Source organism: Brienomyrus brachyistius, chromosome 10 (genome assembly GCF_023856365.1).
Source record: "Brienomyrus brachyistius isolate T26 chromosome 10, BBRACH_0.4, whole genome shotgun sequence".
Classification (NCBI taxonomy): Eukaryota; Metazoa; Chordata; class Actinopteri; order Osteoglossiformes; family Mormyridae; genus Brienomyrus; species Brienomyrus brachyistius.
Window position 1 is genome coordinate 26,634,550 of NC_064542.1, and position 22,529 is coordinate 26,657,078.

At 44.3% G+C, this 22,529-nt stretch overlaps 2 protein-coding genes across 6 annotated transcripts in view; one reads left to right on the forward strand and one right to left on the reverse strand.

The window, feature by feature from the left end:
* The window catches only part of LOC125750941 (T-cell surface antigen CD2-like), a 29,590-nt gene extending 18,021 nt beyond the window's left edge, over window positions 1-11,569 (forward strand). For 4 of the 5 annotated variants that reach the window (XM_049029311.1, XM_049029312.1, XM_049029313.1 and 1 more), the window contains one exon: window positions 10,666-11,569. In XM_049029311.1, the coding sequence (XP_048885268.1) occupies window positions 10,666-10,743 (78 nt within the window). In that variant the 3' untranslated portion in view covers window positions 10,744-11,569. The remainder of the gene's footprint in view (window positions 1-10,665) is intronic. The other variant, XR_007400456.1, reaches the window with a different exon arrangement.
* Window positions 11,570-13,557: 1,988 nt separating this feature from the next.
* LOC125750243 (beta-galactoside alpha-2,6-sialyltransferase 1-like) lies at window positions 13,558-21,381 on the reverse strand. The gene is made up of 5 exons (XM_049027728.1): window positions 20,934-21,381; window positions 20,569-20,666; window positions 16,093-16,194; window positions 13,957-14,131; window positions 13,558-13,868 (listed from the first exon to the last, which is right to left on the reverse strand). The coding sequence occupies exons 1-5, from the start codon at window positions 21,379-21,381 to the stop codon at window positions 13,558-13,560; spliced, it is 1,134 nt and encodes a 377-aa protein (XP_048883685.1).
* Between the last annotated feature and the right edge of the window lie 1,148 nt (window positions 21,382-22,529).

Below are 22,529 nucleotides of genomic sequence, written 5' to 3' on the forward strand. Positions count from 1 at the left end.
AATATCTCCCAAATCAAGCCATCGTACCCCCATACTGCACGGCCACTACTATCACACCTAAGAATCTTTATCACTACCAAAGAAGTCACCAGCATCAATGCTGAATGACTATCACCCTATAGCACTCACTTCCATCGTGATGAATGGCTTTGAGAGGCTGGTCAAGGACCACATAACATCCGGACTCCCTGCAACGTTCGACCCACTTCAGTTCGCTTATCACCCTAATCGTTCCACCGATGATGCCGTATCAGCAGCACTCCATCTGACCGTGGCCCATCTGGAAAACAAGAAGAGTCATGTGTGACTGCTCTTCACTGACTTTAGCTTCCCCTTCAATACAGTCAACCCCCTGCACTTGCTAAGAAAAATTTTCCCACTAGGCTTCGAGACCTCACTATACAACAGGATATTAGACTCCTTTACAGACAATATCTGCAAGACCATCACAGAAGCAGCTTCACGTTCTGTGAAGGATGAGGAGAGCAAACCTCAGCTCCTGTTGTCGCACTCCTTCGCGACCCTTCCCCGTTTAGCCAGTAGGTGTCGCTGGCCATCCTGTCTCTCCTGGCTCTACGAGCTGAGCATGTGGCTGCCTGTGAATCCCTTTGTCTTGTTTTTGTCCTCTGTTTTTATATTATGTTCCTAGTGATTCATTTGTATCAGTTTAGTCCTGTGATTTGTATTCAGTTTTGGTTCCTTGCTTTGTGCCTTAGTTGTGTTTTACCATTCTTTGTTATTCCTAGTGTTAGATTCTGTTTTCCTTGTGTCTTTGTCAGTTCTTAGTTTCCCTGTTTAGTTTTGTCAGTTAATTATTAGTGTTACCTGTTGCTTGTTTTACTAGTCCTTGTTAATTATTTTCACCTGTCCTTCGTTATCCTTCTTAGCCTGTTGTATTTAAGTTCCTGACCCTGTTCTGTTCCTTCTTGAATCATTAATGTTGCTGGTGTTGTTTGATGGTGTCTGCTGTGTTCTTTGTTGCCCGCCTGCCCCCCCCCCCCCCCCCCATCCCCATTGTTTTCCTGACCCATTTTAATTAGTCTTTGTTTATTCCTGTTTACTTTTGATCCCTCGTGGTCCTTTTATTTTTTAGTGTTCCTGGTGTTTTCTGTTTTCGTTAATAAACGCCTTCTGTTCCCGTGAGCCGCAAGTGGGTCGTCCACATTTCCATTCCTGCCTGCACCCTGCCTCGTCCTCGTGCCCCAATTGCCCGAGTCCATGACCAGAAGTCCCTCCAGAGAGTGGTGAGTATGGCGGAGAAAATCATCAGAACCACCCTCTGGTCTATATGAGATCTGTCACGCTGCCTTAAGAGACCTCACCGCGCGAGTCAGAGACCTCACCGCGCGAGTCAGAGACCTCACCGCGCGAGTCAGAGACCTCACCGCGCGAGTCAGAGACCTCACCGCGCGAGTCAGAGACCTCACCGCGCGAGTCAGAGACCTCACCGCGCGAGTCAGAGACCTCACCGCGCGAGTCAGAGACCTCACCGCGCGAGTCAGAGACCTCACGCACCCAGGCCATGGACTGTTCAACCTTTTGCTTTAAGGTAAGAAGGAGAACTACATGTTTATCCACATTTGTTGTATATTTGTTGTCATGCCCATGTGGGTTACTTTGTTGTGAAGACTAAACGTCAATTAAAAGCCAGAATATGTGAGCATAAATGCACCATTCGAAATAGGAATGAATCGTCTCCAGTGGCCCGACATTTTAATACAGCGAATTATGAGTGCGATTCCCTACGTTTTATGGGCCTGCAGTCAATCGTGACAATCTACTGTTACGCCATGTTTTTAGGGTGTAGCCTGACAAGGTCCTGGTGATGTTCATTACACCTGTTGTGTCATCATTGGTTGTCTCGCTGGGATGTGTCTATGGAAATGGGAACTGCACATCGTCTATAGCACACTGAGGAAGGCAACATGCTGAAATGCGTCTGTGTTGTGTGCAGACTTGTATGACTAATAAGGGACACATTTATCACGTCCCTGCATTTACTCCTGTTGTGTGTCATGCATCTTGCATATATTCTGTCAGCTTCATGCCCTCTGAGCCTGTCGTCATGGTGTCTCCTACAGCAGCGAGCTGTGCTGTGGCCATGGAGCAAAAAGATTCTTATTCTCAATCAAACCATCAACCAAGAACATCGGGGCATCTTTAGTACTTTTCTTTGCAATAATCATCTTCATTGACTCAATCTCCCTCCCTGACGTGCAAATGTCTGTCATCCTCTGCAGTATTTATTAATATTTTTCACAATAAAACTTCCTCTTTTTCAGTCTGCATTAAGTTTCATGCACAGTTCATTAGGCTGTTCATCTTTACCCATGAGAGTCAACTTATCTCTCCATCTGATATACTGTATCTGCATATATATATAATATATACATATTACGTGCATTGATTATGAGATACCCTCCAGTACGTTTCCCTGCTCTGTGCCCAGTCAATTATAGGCCCCCTGCTGGTGAAGGGCAGAGTAACGTGGCTGGCTGAGGTTTGATTGAGTGACATTGTCAGGAAAATCCTAAATTTCTTAAATTCCCCCATTTGTAGGAGTCTTTTATTGCATGGTGATTCAAACTTCTGATACATCCAAGTCCTAAGTTTATAAATAACTCCTACTTGTCTCAGTGTTAAGCCATAACCTTCACACGAGGTTACTGAGGGGGGCGTGGTACACGAGAGGACCGAACGAGCAGGGCGTGACAGATGTAGTCTTAATTTTTTTTTCTTATTTGGTCAGTCAGTGAACATGGGGGAAAAAAAATGAAGAATTAGTTGCCAATAATTTTTGCAATAAAACTTCCTCTTTTTCAGTCTGTATTATATTTCTCAGTCAGCCTGTTCTGCTTTACCCATGGGAACCAGCTTCTATCTTATTCTCATAAACTGTTTAACTGAGTCTCTTGATCTGTGGAATGTCTCCCATTTTTGGACTTTTCTTAATAATGGCAACGGCAGCACATGGTAAGTAAGATATAACAGTTACTGAGCTACGTGGCACGATATCTGTTTACAAGGCTAATATATATGTACTGCTTGTTAATAGGAAAAAGTCCGTCTGAAGTATCTGTCACTGAAAGCTCAATCCAAAATGCATTGAGTCGTGCTGCCAATGCTAGTTACTCCTTCATTGAAAGTCTGTAGAGCTCATTAAGTGAGAGCTGTGTGGTACAGAAAGCTTAGATATAATGGTAGGAGGAAGGAATTTAATTCAACAGAGATGAACTCAGGCACTCGGCCACACAAAGGAAGGAGGAAGAACAGGTGGAGATGAACACGAGTAGAGTGGGTCACCCCTATGGAGACAGAGAGCAGCCCTGCTTCAGACTCTTGCCGTGGTTGTTCAAGAAAATAATTAAAACACTCTGTAAAAGAAAATATATTTAGACAAAATGCAATTTGACTACACAATCCAGGAAACAGAACTTTCCGTTCTTGCCAAATTAGTTGCTTAACTACAAGCAACGTCTAAAACAAGCGATAGAGAAAAGGAACCTGCTTGCTCAGTGTTACAAACTGTATGTTTTAAACGTTTTTAAAAAGTGACTTTAAAAAGAGTAATGGCTGCAAACAAGTAGATGTAATGAGAAATTACATTTGGAATATAGAGACAAAATTGGACTGTCATTCCATAATCTGTATTTGTACTGTAGCTATGACACTGTTCAGACCATGTGCAGCTGACATGCTGGGTGTGCGGGCGGCATGCGGGTGCAGTGCTTGGCTTTGTCACCTCACACCGCTGGGACCTGCGTTTAAGAGTCTCTGCCTGGGCTCCATGCATGTGGAGTTTGCATGTTCTCCTTGTGTCTTCATGGGGTTTTCTCGATGCTCCGGTTTCTCCCCGCAGTCCAAAAACATGCTGAAGCTAATTGGAGTTCTCAAATTCCCCGTGTGAGTGTGAGAAGGGTGTGTGTGAGAGAGTGTGCCCTGTGATGGGTTGGTGCCCCATCCTGGGTTGTCCCCTGCCTTGTGCCCTGTGATGGGTTGGTGCCCCATCCTGGGTTGTCCCCTGCCTTGTGCCCTGCGATGGGTTGGTGCCCCATCCTGGGTTGTCCCCTGCCTTGTGCCCTGCGATGGGTTGGTGCCCCATCCTGGGTTGTCCCCTGCCTTGTGCCCCGCGATGGGTTGGTGCCCCATCCTGGGTTGTCCCCTGCCTTGTGCCCCGGGATGGGTTGGTGCCCCATCCTTGGTTGTACCCTGCCTTGTGCCCCGCGATGGGTTGGTGCCCCATCCTGGGTTGTCCCCTGCCTTGTGCCCCGCGATGGGTTGGTGCCCCATCCTGGGTTGTCCCCTGCCTTGTGCCCCGCGATGGGTTGGTGCCCCATCCTGGGTTGTTCCCTGCCTCACGCCCCTTGAATAGGCTCTGGACCTCCTTTGACCTTTAATCGGATAAGCAGTTACAGAAAATGGATGAATTCTAGGTATGAGTGTCTGGTTGGCATGGTGATTTACACTCTTTTGGCTTGAGGATTTGAATCCTGGCCATACTGTGTGTTACACATTACAGTATGTGAGCTTTCTCTGGGTAGGTTATCTCCCTACTGTAGGTCTGCAACCAGTCCTATGATATGAAATGATCCGGTCGGAGGATGGATGGAATATACTGTACATGTTTTCTCACTGCTGTGAGGTGACAGGAGGCAGAAGACCGGCACAAGGCTGGACACAAGGCTCCCCAGTCACATGAGTTCCGTTTCTTACGTTGTATTAAAGAAATACTCCTCTTATCCATACAGTATGTGCATGTTATGGTGCATAAAAACAGGAACAGAGATCAGTTCCATCTTTTCACTTACTGTTAATATATCACAGATTGTGAGGAAGAATGTCTGTTCGTATTAAATTTCCTGTTTCATATGCAATTGCAGGACTGACTTTGGAATTTTACAGTATGTACATTTACCTTTTAACAAAGACACCAATGGTACTTTTACAAGATTTAGTTTTTTTTCCATGAAGGTACTAAAATGCCTGTTTTAAAGCCAGTGTCAATATGTGGTTATAATATCATTAGCAGATTAGTTCCAAAAATCGCAATTATATGTAATTGTAACAAAATGGGTAATTTTTTGCATAAAAAGTACCAAAGAACCTCATTTAAATCCTTCAATTTTTCTGGATCCTTCCAACCAGTCAGCAGCTCCAAATCCCATTAGTTGGGAAGCACTGGTTAGAAAAGCAGTCATCTGGACAGGACGGCCCTGTGTGGGGTGATACCATGTTTGTGAAACAAGGCTGAACCCTGAGAAGTTCATTGCTGTCATGATACAGTCCCCAGGTTACAGACACCTGACTTCCAGACAACTTGTACTTACAAACAAACTTACAAATTTTATTAAAATTTAAAGTTAATCACAATGGGTCTTAATAACAAACGCACACACTACATTGTGATGTTCATGAAAGCACTGCACGGCCACGTCGGCACTGCACGGCCACGTCGGCAGGACCACGTCGACACTGCACGGCCACGTCGGCACTGCACGGCCACATCGGCACTGCACGGCCACGTCGGCAGGACCACGTCGGCACTGCACGGCCACGTCGGCACTGCACGGCCACGTCGGCACTGCACGGCTACAGTACAGAACCGCACAGGGGCGGACTGGCAACAAAAAGCAGCCCAGGAGTTTGCTCTCAAGTGGTCCCTCTTGATACATCTTGCCGCTGGTCATGGGAGGTTCAATTTCCCAAACCTCCCAATGGCCAGTCTTCTGTTACTTTTATCATAAATGTATAATGTTTATTATTATCATGTACTGTGTCATTTTTCTAACTTGCCTAAAAATTTGACTTAAAGACACACTGGACTGCCGGTACAGCTCCTTGACCCAGTATTTCAGGGTTGAAGTAGGATCACGGACAAGCGTCATCCTCATTCCTCATGACAAACGTCCTATTCCGGCAAAACCAGTAACACATTTACACAACAAGGATGAAATTTTGGGGAAATGTTCCCTTTACTGTGGTGAACCCAGCACTTTTTGAACCTTCTGTCTTTATCTTCTGGGAAGAGCCAGAACTTGTCCAGGGATGGGAGAACTGTGATAAACCTACTGTGACCATCTACCATAATTTCTGGAGTAGGCGAGACAGAAGATTCTGTGATGATTCAGAGCCAGATGTGTTACACTCACCTCATGACAAACTGTCTACTCTGGTAAAATCAGTATCTGTAGTTGATAAAATAAGGATTTATTACTGAGACTGTACAATAATTTCCTCATCTTAAAGACAAAGGTTAACAACATTCCTGCACCTCCTGATTTACTTTTAGTTCAGCCGCTGCCTCCTCAGTTGATTGCCTGAAGGTGACGGTCTTCATTCATTGGATTGTTTTGTGCCTTATTGCTTACATGTGTATTTATTTACTTGGATTGCACCTGTGTTCTACTATACTTAACTTCCACCTTTACCTGTTTTTTTTTTTTGTTTCGTGTTGTTTCTTCAGTAAAGTTTATCTGATTCATCTTTTCTGAGAGTCTAACCGGCAGTCTTGTAGCAAGACTGAGTCAAAACGGATATGAACAGCTGTGGTCCGCATTGAAAACCATAGTGGGCAGACATGAATACCTACTCCACAATAACCTCATCAGCTTATAGTCTGTCACTGAGTTTTATGACGATGATGCCCTTCTGCTCACTGCAGAGTGTTATGATAATGACATCATTCTTCTCACTGCAGTGCTATGATAATGACATCATTCTTCTCACTGCAGTGCTATGATAATGATGCCCTTCTGCTCACTGCAGAGTGTTATGATAATGACATCATTCTTCTCACTGCAGTGCTATGATAATGACATCATTCTTCTCACTGCAGTGCTATGATAATGATGCCCTTCTGCTAACTGCAGAGTGTTATGATGATGATACTCTTCTGCTTACTTATAATATCCGTCTGCTCACTGTCTGGGGTTTTCCTCCAGTGTTCACTGGTAGTGGTGGCCTAATGTTTAGGGAAGCACACGCATACTTCTGCATATTCACTGGCCCTTGTGCAGTGCTAGGCCGCCTGAATTTTCCATGGTATACCCAGCCTTCCTCATCTGGACAGATCATGCACAAAACACAGGAAGTTAAGTAACAGAATCCGGCTGAAGCTCATCATCTTCCTCATCTCCTGTGTTCCAAAAATAAAAAGCCCAGTGTGCTATAGGGTCCTAATCCACAGCTCATCCTTCCAAGTTTCCTGGATTGTTGCAGCTGTCTGGTGTGACCAGGGGCGCTGTAAAGGGGGGGTAAACGATGACGATTCTCGGGGCCCATGACTGAGAGGGGACCCAGAGAAGCCCCCAATAAACTGTGTTGGGGGCCCTGTCAAGATTCTTTTCATGGGACCCAAAATCCTTAGCAGCGCCCCTGGGTGTGACACTGAAATCATGCCCAGGAGAGTGCAGCAGCCAGAGGAGGACCCATGTCCAACAGACTGGCTCTTTGTTTTCCAGTGTATTACAGTGCCGACTTTCATAATAATTCACAGGACATCCAGCACACTGGAATTCCTCTAGAGGCGTGTTGGTGGCAGAGCATGGAAAGAGACCTTTGACCTTTGGTGGGAAACTATTCCAACAGCGTGCAAAATATGAATGCACGCCTTGCTGGACTCTCACTGGATTCAGGGAAAACTCCTGTTTTTCGCTGAGAGGAGTAGAGACTGAAAGAAAGGTCTCATCTCGCTGCCTGAGACGTCCGGCACTGTGATCAGATCTAGGACTTTGCTGTTCTGTTGGGCACATCATAAGCCAGAGGGGTATGCTTCACTGCTGACCTGTTGTGATGCCCGGCTCGTCCGCTCCTCGTGTGTGCCACGCCCCCTGATTACCCACGTGTGCTTCCCTGATCGTCTTCATCTGTGTCCGATTACATTGATTAGTCCAGTCTTATTTAAGTCCTTGTCTTGCTTGTCTCCCTGGTCCGTCATTGTGGTTTGGTGAGGTTTCTTGGTGTCTGATGTTCCCTGCTCCCAGTTCCCATAATAAACCCCTAGTTTTGCCCTGATTTCGGCTTGTCTGCCTGTTCCTGCCTGCCGACCCGCACGATCACCGCTCCGCCTTTCCGCGATCGTGACACCTGTGTTCCTCCCGATTTCAATTCCACCCTGACCTCCTAATTTCCTCAATAACTTTTCTGACAGTCCAACACATAGCCACTGAAATAAATATGTAATCATTAGATAGGGAGAGGATACAATTGTAGGAACCTGAAGATTATTTCCAGGTTCGTAATCCAAAGGCAGGCAAAACCAGTGGGAAGTAGGCAAAGGCAAACGGAATGGAATATTGGGTAAATAACCAAACACCAAACATTAGAATACGAACAAGAAATGCAAGCAGAAGCCACGCGTGAAGCAAACGCTTACAGGAGTATGAGAAGACATTCGGTAGCTTGCAAAGAGCAAAGTCACAGCCTTTGCTTTTCATCGGTGTCATCAGGTTACTGTGATGCATTATAAGTGTCTACTTCAGTTTCTTCAGTTACTTAATTACATTTTTAATAGAAAATTGTTTAATTTTTTTCACTCACGTTTCACTATATGTGTTCTTGGATTAGCTGGGGTGTGTTGCAAAAATACTACATAGTGACAGATTTTTGGGATCATGTTCTTCAAAATAACTGAGAATCCTTTATCTTTTCTGACACTTCCAGGTTCTGCAGGCCCAGACAGTGACATTATAACACATGATGTAGCTCTGGGACGACCTGCGTTTATACAGCTGATAAATGGGACCAGTGGCCATGAGCTAACGCTCAAAAAGGATGGAATTAATATTTTCATTTTTAAAAAGGACAAAACTACATTTGAAGGAAATTGGGAATATCAGTTTAATTTTTATAGCAACGGCACCTTGATGATCATCAAGGCAGAAAGAAGCCTTTCTGGCTTTTATACTTCGGAAATATATGACTCAAACGGAAAGTCATTACGAACTGAAAGATTCCGCTTGATCATTGAAGGTAAGTCAGATATTTATCCTTGTGTAACTATGTCTAATACTTACAGACTCTCTTTGTCTGCACGGTGTATCTGACTCCCGGCCGCCATCTTACTGATGAGTATCCGCATGGTACTAACTCAGAGCAGTCACCCTGACACTGTGCGGCCTTCTCCCCCCAGAGCCTGTAACCCCCCCCCCCCCCCCCAGCTCAGTCCTACCTTGGTCTGTGATTCTTGTCCCATTGACGTTCCTCAGCTGAAATGAATTATGTCATAGAAGGATTATAATTCTGCTATCAGCCTGGCATTAGGGTGAGGACGTTGGTTACTGGGCCCAGGGGTGTAGTTATCAATTCTGGGACTCCTGACAAAAAGTCATCATCCCCCCCCCCCCAAACAAATGCTCCCCACCCCACCCTCAATCTGCTACCAAAATGATTTATACCAAAATGCACACCACCAGTCAGGTTTTAGCACACAATTAGAATTTCCACATTTACAAAAATAAACTTTATATTCTTTGCTAACAAATAAACTTAGAGCATGTTCACCATTTGAGTACCTTTATTAGCAAGAACTTATCAGATCTTTGATCCATCAAAGTCACCTCCTCTAGCAGTTGTACAGTAACAGCAGAGAAACCTCAAAGCATTTTTTCAACAAGGAACATTAAATATTGCTCTTTTTCATAGGAAACGGTTAACTGGTAAATTTTAAAGTTAAAGGACAGCCTAGAATCTGACTATGCCATCATCACAGAACCAGTTAATAAGATGTCAGACATGCACTGTTACATACTCCATGTTACAGTATAAAGGAAGCTTGAAGGATCTCTCAGTTAGCTGGGTTAAGCTAGTCATGATTGTCCGATAAGAGATTAAGTAAGGAGCATTCCTATTGGACAATCATGACTTGTAGCTTAAGTTAACCCACCTAACTGAGAGAACTGAGAGAACACCCCCTGTATAGTTTCAAATAATATGCAATGAGATACAGTATAGTAACCAATCAAATGATGTATTACTCAATCATTCTTTATGAAGAACAGAGTTTTTTTTTTTTATCTTGCATTAGTTTAAGTGACTATGGGGCACAGTGGTTAACACTCTCGCCTCACACCTCTGGGACGCGGGTTCGAGTCCCCGCCATGGCTCCATGTGTGTGGCGTTTGCATGTTCTCCCCGTGTCATTGGGGATTTTCCTCTAGGCACTTCCCACGGTCCAAAAACCTGCTGAGGTTAGCTGGAGTTACCAAATTGTCCATAAGGTGCAAACGGTGTGATGGGTTGGTGCCCCATTCTGGGTGCTTCTCCACCTGTAGTTTCTGGGATAGGCTCTGGACCCCTTACGGCACTGAATGGGACAAGAAGGAACAGAAAATTAATGGAAATTTCTTCATGAGAAGGTATACAAAAGATGAAGCTGTATGTGCTAAGTTGATGTTTTTTCCAGGTGTTGATGAGATGGAGATTGTTTTCGCCGCACTGGGAACAGTGGTCCTACTCCTCGTATTGACAGTGGGGGTTTACAGCTACTGCAGGAAGAGACCCCATGTGCAGGCAGAAGGTCAGGAATGAAACGGCTGCATTCACTGCACACTGGAACTTAACAGCTACGTTTATATTGCTGGCACATAACTGTTAGAATAACCTGACTCTCTGATCTCTTTCCACCTAGAGAGTAAACCTGGCACTGAAGAAATGACGTACGCCCAGGTCACATTCAACAGGAAAAAGAGCAGGAGAGAGAAGAGGGCTGAACCGGAGGTGGTGTACGGGGAGGTCAGGGTATAGCCTGAGCGGCACCTTTGGCACAAGAAGGGCGTTATGTATGAAAAAGTGTTTTAATATGCAAAGTGTAGTATTAGGGATACAGTCTCCAAGAACAAAATATGTGCCATGTGAGGAAATGGAATAAATTTTGTTTTTATTTCCCAGTTTTTATTTATAAAAACAATTTTCATTCAATTTTTCCTCAGAAGGTTTTGCAGTTTTTATACCAATTACAGTACATGGTTTTCTGTGGTTTTTGCATCACAGATTACTTATCAGGTTAATAAAACAACCATACATTATTAACTGCTCTCCTTCTTAATTTTCGCCCCGTTTTTCTGAAATGGCCAGTTAATCCCAGTTCAGGTCTCCCCCCCACCATAGTAAAATGCCCCCACCGACCTGAGCAGGCCGACGGCCACAGCATGCCAACCCTGTAATATGTCCTGTCAGCCACATGTCCTGCTCTCCCAGCTAAAGGTACAATGACCCACGTAGCAGACTTGGTGGAAAGCGCTACAGGCTGGGCTCACTGCCCTGTGGCTGCCCGGCTGACAGCAGACGCGTCTGTAGACCGGTGAGGGGCAGAGTAACACAGCCGGCGAGCCGCCCAGTGCCAGTGCTCTAAGGGCTCCTACTGTCCGCTGATGTGGCCTGGGGGAGATCAAACTGGGATCCCGGCTGTAGGAGGCCCCCTGCCCAGTTCCGGGTTCTGTGCTGCTCCCCCTGACGGTGCCGGTCAGAGTCTCTGTGGTACCAGTACCCTGATTTTTACTTTTTCTTTGTTGCCACCTTTGGGTTAAAATGCCTTCTGTTATTTTTTAAATCAAAGCTACCTAACAGTTAACTGTCTTCGTGTAAGTTTTTTTTGCATCTGCTTACTGTACTGTCCTCAAATGACAGTTACTCTTCTTTCAACACTATAAGTAAACCTTCGGATCAACATTCCATAGAATCCCGGCAGTTTGTACGGTAGGTTTCCCATCACTTTTACACAAAACGGTGAATCAGTTATTGTACTTGTGTTAGTACTATTGTCTTGGTCATCAAAATATATTGTTTTTCTGTTGAATTTCATCACTCTCACATGTAGGGCCACTCTGGGAGCCCTAGACTGAAATGGGTAAGGAGCCCCCTAAATGGGCCATTTCAGCTCCCATTGCCCATCAAAGAGTACGTGTAAGTAAACCACAATGTTGGCCTGAGGCTCAGTGCCCGGACTTGCCTTTAAAGGTTTATGATTGTACTTCATATTAAAAATAGAAAATAAGTCCCATGTTACTAAATTTTAAAATATTTTAGTACGGCAGGAAAAGTGTTTTCCTTTTTTGGGGGAGGGGGGTGTTATTGGCCGTAGTTTTGGTCCCCCCCAATGTTGACTCCATGGTAGCAACTTTGAACTGTTCACTATAATAATAATAATAATAATAATAATAATAATAATAATAATAATAATAAACGATAATAATAATAAACAATATCTTAAATGGTTTGAAAATACACTGTCACACTAAAATGACTCCGCTGTGGCAAGAGGGTGCAGCAATCATGATGAGTAGCACGTAACATACGTGTTTGAACATTTAGTATTTACTACAGTAAATATTTCATTACTGCCAATGCTACCGATCCCATTTATGCTTGAAATCCACATTAAAATGAATTACAAGTGTTATAGTTTTGATTTTTCCATTTAGTTTTCAATTTTCATTTGGAACCAAGTTTAATTTCCAGTGTTGTTTAGTTTTTATTTGTTTTAGTTTAACAAAACATTTCTGTTTAGTTTTCATGTATTTTACTTTCAGTTTACGTTTTAGTCATTTTATTTCTAAGGATAGGTTGAAAATTGTAGGGCTTTTTATGTTTCTTATCTTTAGAGAATCCTACATGGATACATAGTGCACATTATGTACTGATATCCTCAAAATGAACAAAAGATCTTATGTTGCATTGAATGATTTTCACCAAGGAAGGAATATAAACAAATAATTTTGCTTCCACTTTATTTAAAGCAGTCATCATAATGCATTATAGCCACCTTCATAATACATTATAATGCATTCATAAAGTATTATAAACACAGTCGTAACTATTTATAAAAAAGGCTTAACACATTACAGCCATGTTTGTTAGATTGCAAACCCTAAATAAATGCCTAAATAATGCATCATTATGGTCAGTATAAACCATCATAATGCATTATGAGTGTTTCAAGTAAAGTATGGTAACACTTAAGACCATCCATCCATCCATCCATTTTCCAAACCGCTTATCCTACTGGGTTGCGGGGGGTCCGGAGCCTATCCCGGAATCAATGGGCACAAGGCAGGGAACAACCCAGGATGGGAGGCCAGCCCACCGCAGGGCACACTCACACACCATTCACTCTCACATGCACACCTACGGGCAATTTAGCAACTCCAATTAGCCTCAGCATGTTTTTGGACTGTGGGGGGAAACCGGAGTACCCGGAGGAAACCCCACGACGACATGGGGAGACATGCAAACTCCGCACACATGTGACCCAGGCGGAGACTCGAACCCGGGTCCCAGAGGTGTGAGGCAACAGTGCTAACCACTGCACCACCATGCCACCCCCTGCTTAAGACCATGTTTTTAGAAATTTATAAACACATTCATAATAAATAATAATACATGCATGAAACATTATAAACATGGCTATACAGGCCCACCCAGAGGTGCCGTCAAGAGGGAGAAATCAGGACAATTCCAAGGGCCCCTGAGTGACAGGGGCCAGACAAAAGTGTAATATAATTGGATGAGTCTCATGGGGCCCAAAATCTCTAGTGGCATCATTGGACCTATTATTGAATTTCATGTCAAAATCAGCAATATCATCGCTGTCCATACAAGGAAAAACTGTCTGATGGGTAAAATACTTGGGGAAGAGTTCAGCTGTGAGAATCCACGCAGAGTCACCTTCCCAGACATGTAGATGATATCGTCAGTCCCGAGGTTGAGTCGCTTGATGAGGTTCTTCTCGAAGGTCAAAGGGTGGTAGTGTCCCACAGTACACTGGATGTTGTGGAATCTTTCAAAGTAGTGACAGAGACTGGTTCTCCTGCGCGACGGCAGGAACTCATACACACTGATCTGCTCACAGAGGTTCATCATCACCACAATGCCTTCAGAGAAGAAACAGGAAGCAGTTATGCATTACCCAGCGGCTTTCTGTTTAGTGCTGTACTGCAATCTGGTTAACAGCTAACTTACCCAGCATGCCAGAGGACGGGGGGTGGGGCTGAATGGGCACTGGGGAGTTCTCCTGAATGATGTCCCACAGGTTCCACTGAAAGCTTGGACTCAGGATGTAGAATGGCTGCTCTGGGTGGAGCGTCCTGTACTCCTGGTATGTCCGAAAGAAGTTAAAGTCTGGATTCTTGTACCACTGTGGAGGCAGAGCAGCCACAATTTACAGTGATGAACGTGAGAGTTTGTGACCTCACAAATGGGACGCTGCAAATCGAGATGTTCTGGTGTGAGGTGTGAAGGCTCTTGACCACAGACGCTGACCACAGAGACAGGCAATTAGTACATTTACATGCAGACTGAAGAAAATCAAATTATTGTGTTTGTCCGACTAAAACCAGACTTTTAAAGTACATTTAAACATGTTAGTCTGACTGAAATCGTACTAAATTGAATTTCTCAATGTTAGACTAAGACATGCTTTGACCTGGAAGTAACAGAAGAAGCCAGTACACAAAATAATCATGGAGCAGAGCAGAGGTCACGTTGTTGGCACACACCAGCACCATACGGCGGTGTCATCTGCCTTCAGATAACACCATAGCCACAAGGAACACCATGCATCTCATTTGTAAAAAAGAAAATAAAGTACAATGTACAGCTCATACAAAATGAACAGCACTGTAAAGCTGTCCAGTTCACCGTGAGACTAAAGGGGGCTTTTCCACCGCATCAGGTACCATACTTTTGGGACTTCAAGAAGGTACCAAAAGTATGGTACTTCAAGGTGTTGGCATTGCCATAAAAACTGGTACTGCAACCAAATGACATCACAATGTGAGACGGGGTATTTTGAACTAAATTCGAAAAATGGCTGTAGTAGGGCTGGATGACGTGTGATATTAATACCAACATCACACGTTATGCACATTCAGTTCTTACAACGCTTGTGACCTTGATTCAGGCCTTTTTCCCTTCAATTTCCTTTGAACGTTATGATGCAAGGAGTTTAAGTCTCACTAAAACATTTTTATTCTGTCATAGGAAAAAGAAACCAAGCAGGTGTCATGGATCGGACCAGGGAAGAAGGAGCAGGGAGACGGAGAACTGGGGAACGGGGGATTTATTAAGAAACCAACACTGAACACGAGGAAAACAAGCAGCAATGTCACAACGTTAATGGCCGGACTGAGGAAACATACTTAAATGCAGACTGAAATACACAGAACTAATGACAACATCTCGAAACAGCTGATCACACAGGGATTCCACATGGGCTTAACGAGGGAGCGTGGCACACGGGAGGAGCAGATAAACGGGGCATAACAGGACCCCCTCCCCCAAAGGCACGCACTCCGGGCACGCCTAAGGGGAGCGAAGAGACGAAACTGGGGACACAACCGAAGCTAGGGGAACAAAAGCAGAAACATTAACGAGGCACTGGGAACAGGGCCGACACACAGAACAGGCACGAGGGCAACAACCACGACACCAAATGACACTACAGGGAACGTAGACAAACACAGGGGCACCAATGACCGAAACACAGAACCCAAGGAGGTGGACAATGAAGGGGCTACACCATGGGACAAACAAGCAGGAGACACAAAGGGACGGGGGGAAAATACACAGGGAGCACAAAGGCAGGGGGCAAGGAGGCAAAGGGCGGGGGGACACAGGGAGCCGGAGGGAACCCCGGCGGGTGGAAAACGGGAGCCACAGGGGCAGCAGGCGACCGCGAGGCCGGAGCTGGAGGGACCCTTGGCGACCGCGAGGCCGGAGCTGGAGGGACCCTTGGCGACCGCGAGGCCGGAGCTGGAGGGACCCTTGGCGACCGCGAGGCCGGAGCCGGAGGGGACACCAAAGGTGGAGGGACAGACGGAGGAGGAAGGCGAAGTGGACACTGGCGGAGGGGAGGAGGGAACAGAAACCATGGCAAGCGAAGGTTCAGGCGACTAACGACTTGCAGCAGATGGACACCAGTGAACTGGGGATTAATCAAGGGAAAACCAACACTGACCACGAGGAAAACAAGCAGCAACGTCACAACATTAATGGCCGGACTGGGGAAACATACTTAAATGCAGACTGAAATACACAGGACTAATGACAGCAACTCGAAACAGCTGACCCAGCAGGGGGGTCTTCGGTAGCACTTACTGCGTAGAGGTTTTTGGAGTAGGGAGGGGGGTCCCACACAATAAGGATGCCTGTCCTGTACAGGGGATCAGTGAGGAATCCAATGTCACTAGAAGTCAGAATCTTTGGGGCGGGAGGGAGAAAATCCACTAAACTCTTGAGAAATTCACCTTATCACAGTGTAACAACTTGATCAACAGTATCTCAGCCCAGTTACAGTAGCATACATATGTGTTCCTCTGTAGTGAATAATTAGCAAGCCATACATATATTTATTTTTGTTTGTTGAACGTCCACCATATCTAACAGCGGGAATCAGGCTCTTTTCAGTATAGCCTGCCTTCTTTTATGGTTTACTGTAAAATGGCAGGATATATTTATGGTATTTATGAACGGGAAAAAGCACACCACACATGGCTAATAAAATAGATTGTTACCTTCTAGATCATTGAAGTCCTCTGATAGGATCTGCCTGTCTTTCATTTTGCTGTGACTGAGAGGTGTCACAGTTGGTCTCTGTGGTCTTTTCGAGTTCTGGCACCTTTTACAAGTTTACAAGTTAAGCGCTGGTGGAAAATCAGCGTTAACAAGCAATACTGCTACCAACTGTGCCGGAGTGTGATCAGGTAGTTACTGGCGGTGGAGTATTCACAATTTTCATACTTGCATTATTAACATAATATCAGTATTTAATTTTTTAAACATCATGGTTACCATCAATACTGGCATAGCATTGCACCCCTAATCTGAAGTTTTGAATTATTGCCCAAATGGTACAAATGGGCATTTTAAGAAAATTTCCATTCCCTGAGTTATAAAGGCCAAAACAATCCTCTCTCATTTGATTGGGGTGTTATCTTATCTTTCCTTTGTTGATGATTGACGAAAGGAATTTGGCTCCTGTATTACTTCATATTTATACCCCAGTGAATTAGGAAATCATGGATTGCCGCCAGAAAGTTACTACACTGAAAGTTTCTACACAACTTTAAAATATAAGATGTTCCGCTTTCGAACATTGGAGACAATGGGTTCAATTCCGACGATCTAACGCAAAGCGGAACTTACAGTTTTGGCCATGTCCTAATCCATTTCGCTGTCTTGATGGAGGAAAAAATAGACTTTGTACCAGCACAAGGCCCAAAAAGGTTGTCCTAATTCTCTTAATTGTTTTGGGCGTAACCAGCAATAAACCAATCAGAATTGCGCGTCACCTCACCTTTAAAAGGCAGCGATACATGATCTACTGCCGATTGCTATTACAATGGCGTATTTGCCTGGCGAGCCAGATCGCTTTTCGGCCGAGGAAACAGGCGTGCTAGTGCGCGTGAAAATGCGAGAGCATGTCGATTATGGGAGCAGCACTGCTCTACCTAAGCGTTTGGGGTGAAGCAGGCGTGGGATGAGTGCGTCCTCATGCTCTGACATCACCAGATCATCCATGCAGTGCTGAAAACCGTATCATGATGTCAGAAGATGGGGAAAACAGAAGGTGACTGCTGAACGAGCACAGCGGCTAGGAAGGGGGACTTAATTATGCTTGTAATTTTTTTTTTTGTTTTTTTTTTTAATTTTGGGACCACAGTTTGTAAAATATAAATAAAAGTGCAATCTTTGTTCAAACAAAACACGACCTACAGCTTTTAAGGTGTTTTAAAATGTTGAAATAAAAGGCAATAGGGCTGTTATTTTTCTACTCTCATAATTTAGAGTCTTTACCAGGTTACAGACGATTCAGCTCTTCTGTCAGCTGCTGCCAGCATGCAACTTTGTTGGCATCGGCACACGCAGTTCATCCTCACGCCTTCTAAAGTCCTCTATTGTGTCCTCATTTATGTCCCACAGACGTCCGTCATGCCTGGCAATGTTACGCAACATACAACATGCCACAAAGAGAGCCTCGACCCTCTGTATCGTAATGTTCCACCTGACTTGTGCATTTTCGGCAATCCAGATGTCCTTTCACTTTCAGTATGTGCTTAATTCCGACAATGAACTTGAAAGATTTTGTTCTCGACTTGGCTTTGTTCTTTACTTAATATATTCATTTTTCTTTGGTGTTTCATTAAACAGTATGACTAAGTGAAAGGACCAGATGTACTCTATAATAAAATGTAAATAAAATAAAATAAAATAAAAAACCATTCGTGCACCTCAAGGGCATGACTCGTGTCCATTGTGACCATCACGCACCCACATGGTTCTAAAACACGCCACTTAAATACCGCTTAGCAATGTGCCACTGAATTTAGACATGAGTTTCGTTGGTCTAAAGCACAATGTCATTTCGCTGTCTTAAAATAGCAATGTGCTGAGAATGTGCCCGGCCGTGCTTCATTTAAAAACCACTGCTCCTATGAGTGGAAAGCGGACTCAAAACCGTCGACTAATTTAGCGACGTGCATGCAGGGCGTGAAAATGAGCAATGCGCTGGTACTAAACTATAGTAGCAAAAGCACTCTGCCTCAAGCTCTGCAAGGTGGAAAATAGAGCCGAATGTTTCAGTTACATCTTGTTCATAAGAATTTCTAGGGATGCTAATATTCATGGAATATGTGTCTTTTTTAACAAATTTCTTGGGATTAACCTAAAATTAACCTAAATAGCAAGAGAATGTGCCGAGGTTAAATGCAAATACTATGACATCTTATATAAGGGACTTCATAGATCCATAGATTTCGGTATCCAAAGCCAATCCCCAAGGATACCGATGGACAGCTGTACTTGTTTTTATATCAGACAGGTTACCATGAGTTAAGGAAATATGTCTATTAAGCCACTGTTTACTGTTGGAAGGAGCTTCAGGTCATTTAACTAGGTTGGCTTCAGTCATACTTTCAGTATGGATCAACACAGGGCACTGTGTGGTTCGGGGAGAGTTTCAGAGTGGCAACAAACACTCGAACTCACACCACCATGAAAGTGCCTCTAGGTAGCGGAGTAGAATGAGTTCCACTTCAAGCAAAACTGGTCATTGGATGTTCGAAATGTCCGCTTACCCACTCTATAATGAATTGGCTAGTTTGTAGTGCTATTTGAATTATATATATATGATTTATAGAGGCATGTTTATAATGCAATATGAATGCATTATGAATGTGTTTATAAAATACTTAAAACACGCCCAGAAGTAAATTATTTTTAGTTAGTTTTATTTCAATATTGTGAAGACATACTCAACCAGTCGAAAATTTAGACATACCAAGAGTGATAGTGTTGCGTCACCTGACATGGTCACCTGACTGAAGAGTGAAGGCAAAGCAGCCAATGTATTCTCAGTCTGTGCCTTGCTCAAGTGCCCAATGGTGGGACCACTCTGCCGACTACAGAATTAGCAACCTGCTGTGTTGTAACCCAAGCTGACCCCTCTAAACAAATAATTTTTTGTGTATTACAGTACTTTTTATGTCCTGCGTATGACATTAAACTTAAACATCTGGCTCTGCAAGAGGCCCTCCAACTTGCAGGGAAATTTTTGGGGGTTGGTGATGGGGTTGGCACTCCAGCCACCATAAAACAACTCACAACTGCTTGATACAAACAACCATGATCCTCTTCAGCTCTCCGCAGGAGTAGCTGTGCTGCAGCTGCCCGCAGGAAGGCAGCACACACCATGAAGGGGATGGGGGGAAAGCCTTCCGGAGCCCCATCCATGGACAAATCGAAATTACATAATTATGCAGCAGTGTAACATCACCCTGGTGTCCAAAATCAACCACTGTCTGCCCTTACCCCCTAGTGAGTGTTCTGTGTAGCAAACACTATATAGTGAGTGAGTGAGTGAGTGAGTGAGTGAGTGAGTGAGTGGGTAAGTGAGTGAGTGAGTGGGTAAGTGAGTGAGTGAGTGAGTGGGTAGGTAAGTGAGTGAGTGAGTGAGTGAGTGAGTGGGTAAGTGAGTGAGTGAGTGGGTAAGTGAGTGAGTGAGTGAGTGAGTGGGTAAGTGAGTGAGTGAGTGAGTGGGTAAGTGAGTGAGTGAGTGAGTGAGTGGGTAAGTGAGTGAGTGAGTGAGTGAGTGAGTGGGTAGGTAAGTGAGTGAGTGAGTGGGTAAGTGAGTGAGTAAGTGAGTGAGTGAGTGAGTGGGTAAGTGAGTGAGTGAGTGAGTGAGTGAGTGAGTGGGTAGGTAAGGGAGTGAGTGAGTGGGTAAGTGAGTGAGTGACTGGGTAAGTGAGTGAGTGAGTGACTGGGTAAGTGAGTGAGTGAGTGAGTGAGTGGGTAAGTGAGTGAGTGAGTGAGTGGGTGAGTGAGTGAGTGGATGAGTGAGTGAGTGAGTGGGTAAGTGAGTGAGTGAGTGAGTGAGTGAGTGAGTGAGTGAGTGAGTGAGTGGGTAGGTAAGTGAGTGAGTGAGTGAGTGAGTGAGTGACAGGGTGGGTGGACATTCTGAACACAGCCTCTGACTCTCCTTTTTGAGACCATATGACCCCATACAAATGCAGAATTCCTGGTCTTATCAATCCCCCAATGAGTGGCAGACTAAAATTAAGACTTTAATAACTGTACCTGTGAGTTGACTAGGCGCATGGTTGTCTTGTTGCCTACGTCTGCACTGTAGCGTTGGGTGGGAGCCGCGTTGAACCGGAGTACAGCATCATGCTCATCTAAGCAGTGAAGAGGCAGGAGCATACAACCTCTGTCACACGTCTCTCGTGATACTGACATTTCCACACCAAACTCGCATGCTTCACTTGATTACATTTCCACTCAGAAAGGAATCCCTATTAGTGCAGTTACTGTTTATTTGTTTTTTAAAACAGAGTTTGCAGTTCCAAACAGAAACAAATACCGTTTTGTGGCTCTACGGAACATGTCTCTTATGATGCTCCATGTCGTTACACGCTTTTGGTGACAAGGGGCGACAAACTCACCAATTTCTGCTCCCAGCGCAGAGTTTATAATGGACCCAGAAGACATAACCACAGCACACGTCTTCTGCGGTCCCAGAGTCTGTTCCAGACTCCGCCTGGGTAAGTACTCCTGCCACCCATCCCCAGAGAACGGACCGTCTCCCGGCTGTATCGTCCTGAGCAGAACCCGAGTCCGCAACTCATGCATGAGCTCGGTTTGGCTCACCATCACACTCTGATGCGTGATGCTGGGTGGCACACCAAACTTGTTTGTTTCCCAAAACTTCCCTATGGTACGCTGCATCTCCCCACTGATCTCATCCCACACTGCAGTCTCTATGGCTGTGGGGTCCAACCGCATGGGCATCAACTGTTTCAGCAGGATGAAGAACACCACTATCAGCAGACAAGTCGCAATCCTGAACCTGAAGCCCCAATGGAGACGGTTCGGCCGTAGCGTTAGCTTCATGATCCTTCCACGGTAGGGCAGGGTGCCGATGGGAAAAGGATGACGTCCAGCTGAGTGGTTCCGACACAGCAGACTCACAGTGGGAAAACTACAAAATAACAGGGCCATAACTAAACAGGGGAAAACACAGAACCACAGTTACACCTACTAAGGGAACCAGCAACACAAGGAACAGTACTAGGCAAACAGGCAGAGTAAAAACATGCAGTAGCATAACCAAGGACATGGTAAACAACAGAACAGTAAAGAACAGAACAGGGGCAGGCATTTAAACATATACTGTAAGCAACCGGGTTAATGCAAATTAAGAGTAACACAATAAAAACGTGTAATAATTTTTTCTGTTTTCCAAATATACATTTAGTTTTTGTCCTTGAGTACAACAACATAGCTACTGAAATATTCATTGTTCTGTCTATGATAGACAGATTTACCGTATTCAGTCTAGGCCAATTAAATTAAGACAAGTAAACATTATTCACTTAAAAAACAGGACTGTTCGTCTCAACATTTCATGCGGTTCACGAAAATGTGTCTAGGGGCTAATTTTAATTATATGTATGCATGTGACCATGTGCGAACTTCCTGTCATGTTTAAAGCTGTTTATCTGGGTGCACTTTTGCTCAGAATAAATAACCAGATTTAACATTACAGCAGATGCAAATTAAGAGAAACAGATTAAAAAAACTATTGATAATTCCTTCTGTTCTCCAAAAGAACAGTTGGATGGCAGGATGCGCATTGGTTCAGTTCCCAAACCGCTCCTGAGGAGCACCTCGGCCCTTCCATGGATTTGTTAAATTTCACCACCAGCTCCGTTAATAAATTACTTTAATTAGTTTAAAAAATCAATGAGATTTTTGACTAGCTGTAGGAGGTGAGCTGGTGGCCAAGTCAAAAATACATGAGTACACTGGAAAATTGCTGCAAATACTGCAGTGATTTTAGCAGAAGTTTTGAAATAACATAATAGCATATTTTAACACCCACATGAATATGATTTAAACATAATTTTCTTTGGCTGCCTAAGTCTTTTGCACAGTGCTGTATAACTAAAATATAGGCTGAGATGACCGGTAACAGTAACCAAATGGAGCATAACAATATGATATGATAGAGGTATCCAAACCTTTCGATGTTCCCAGAC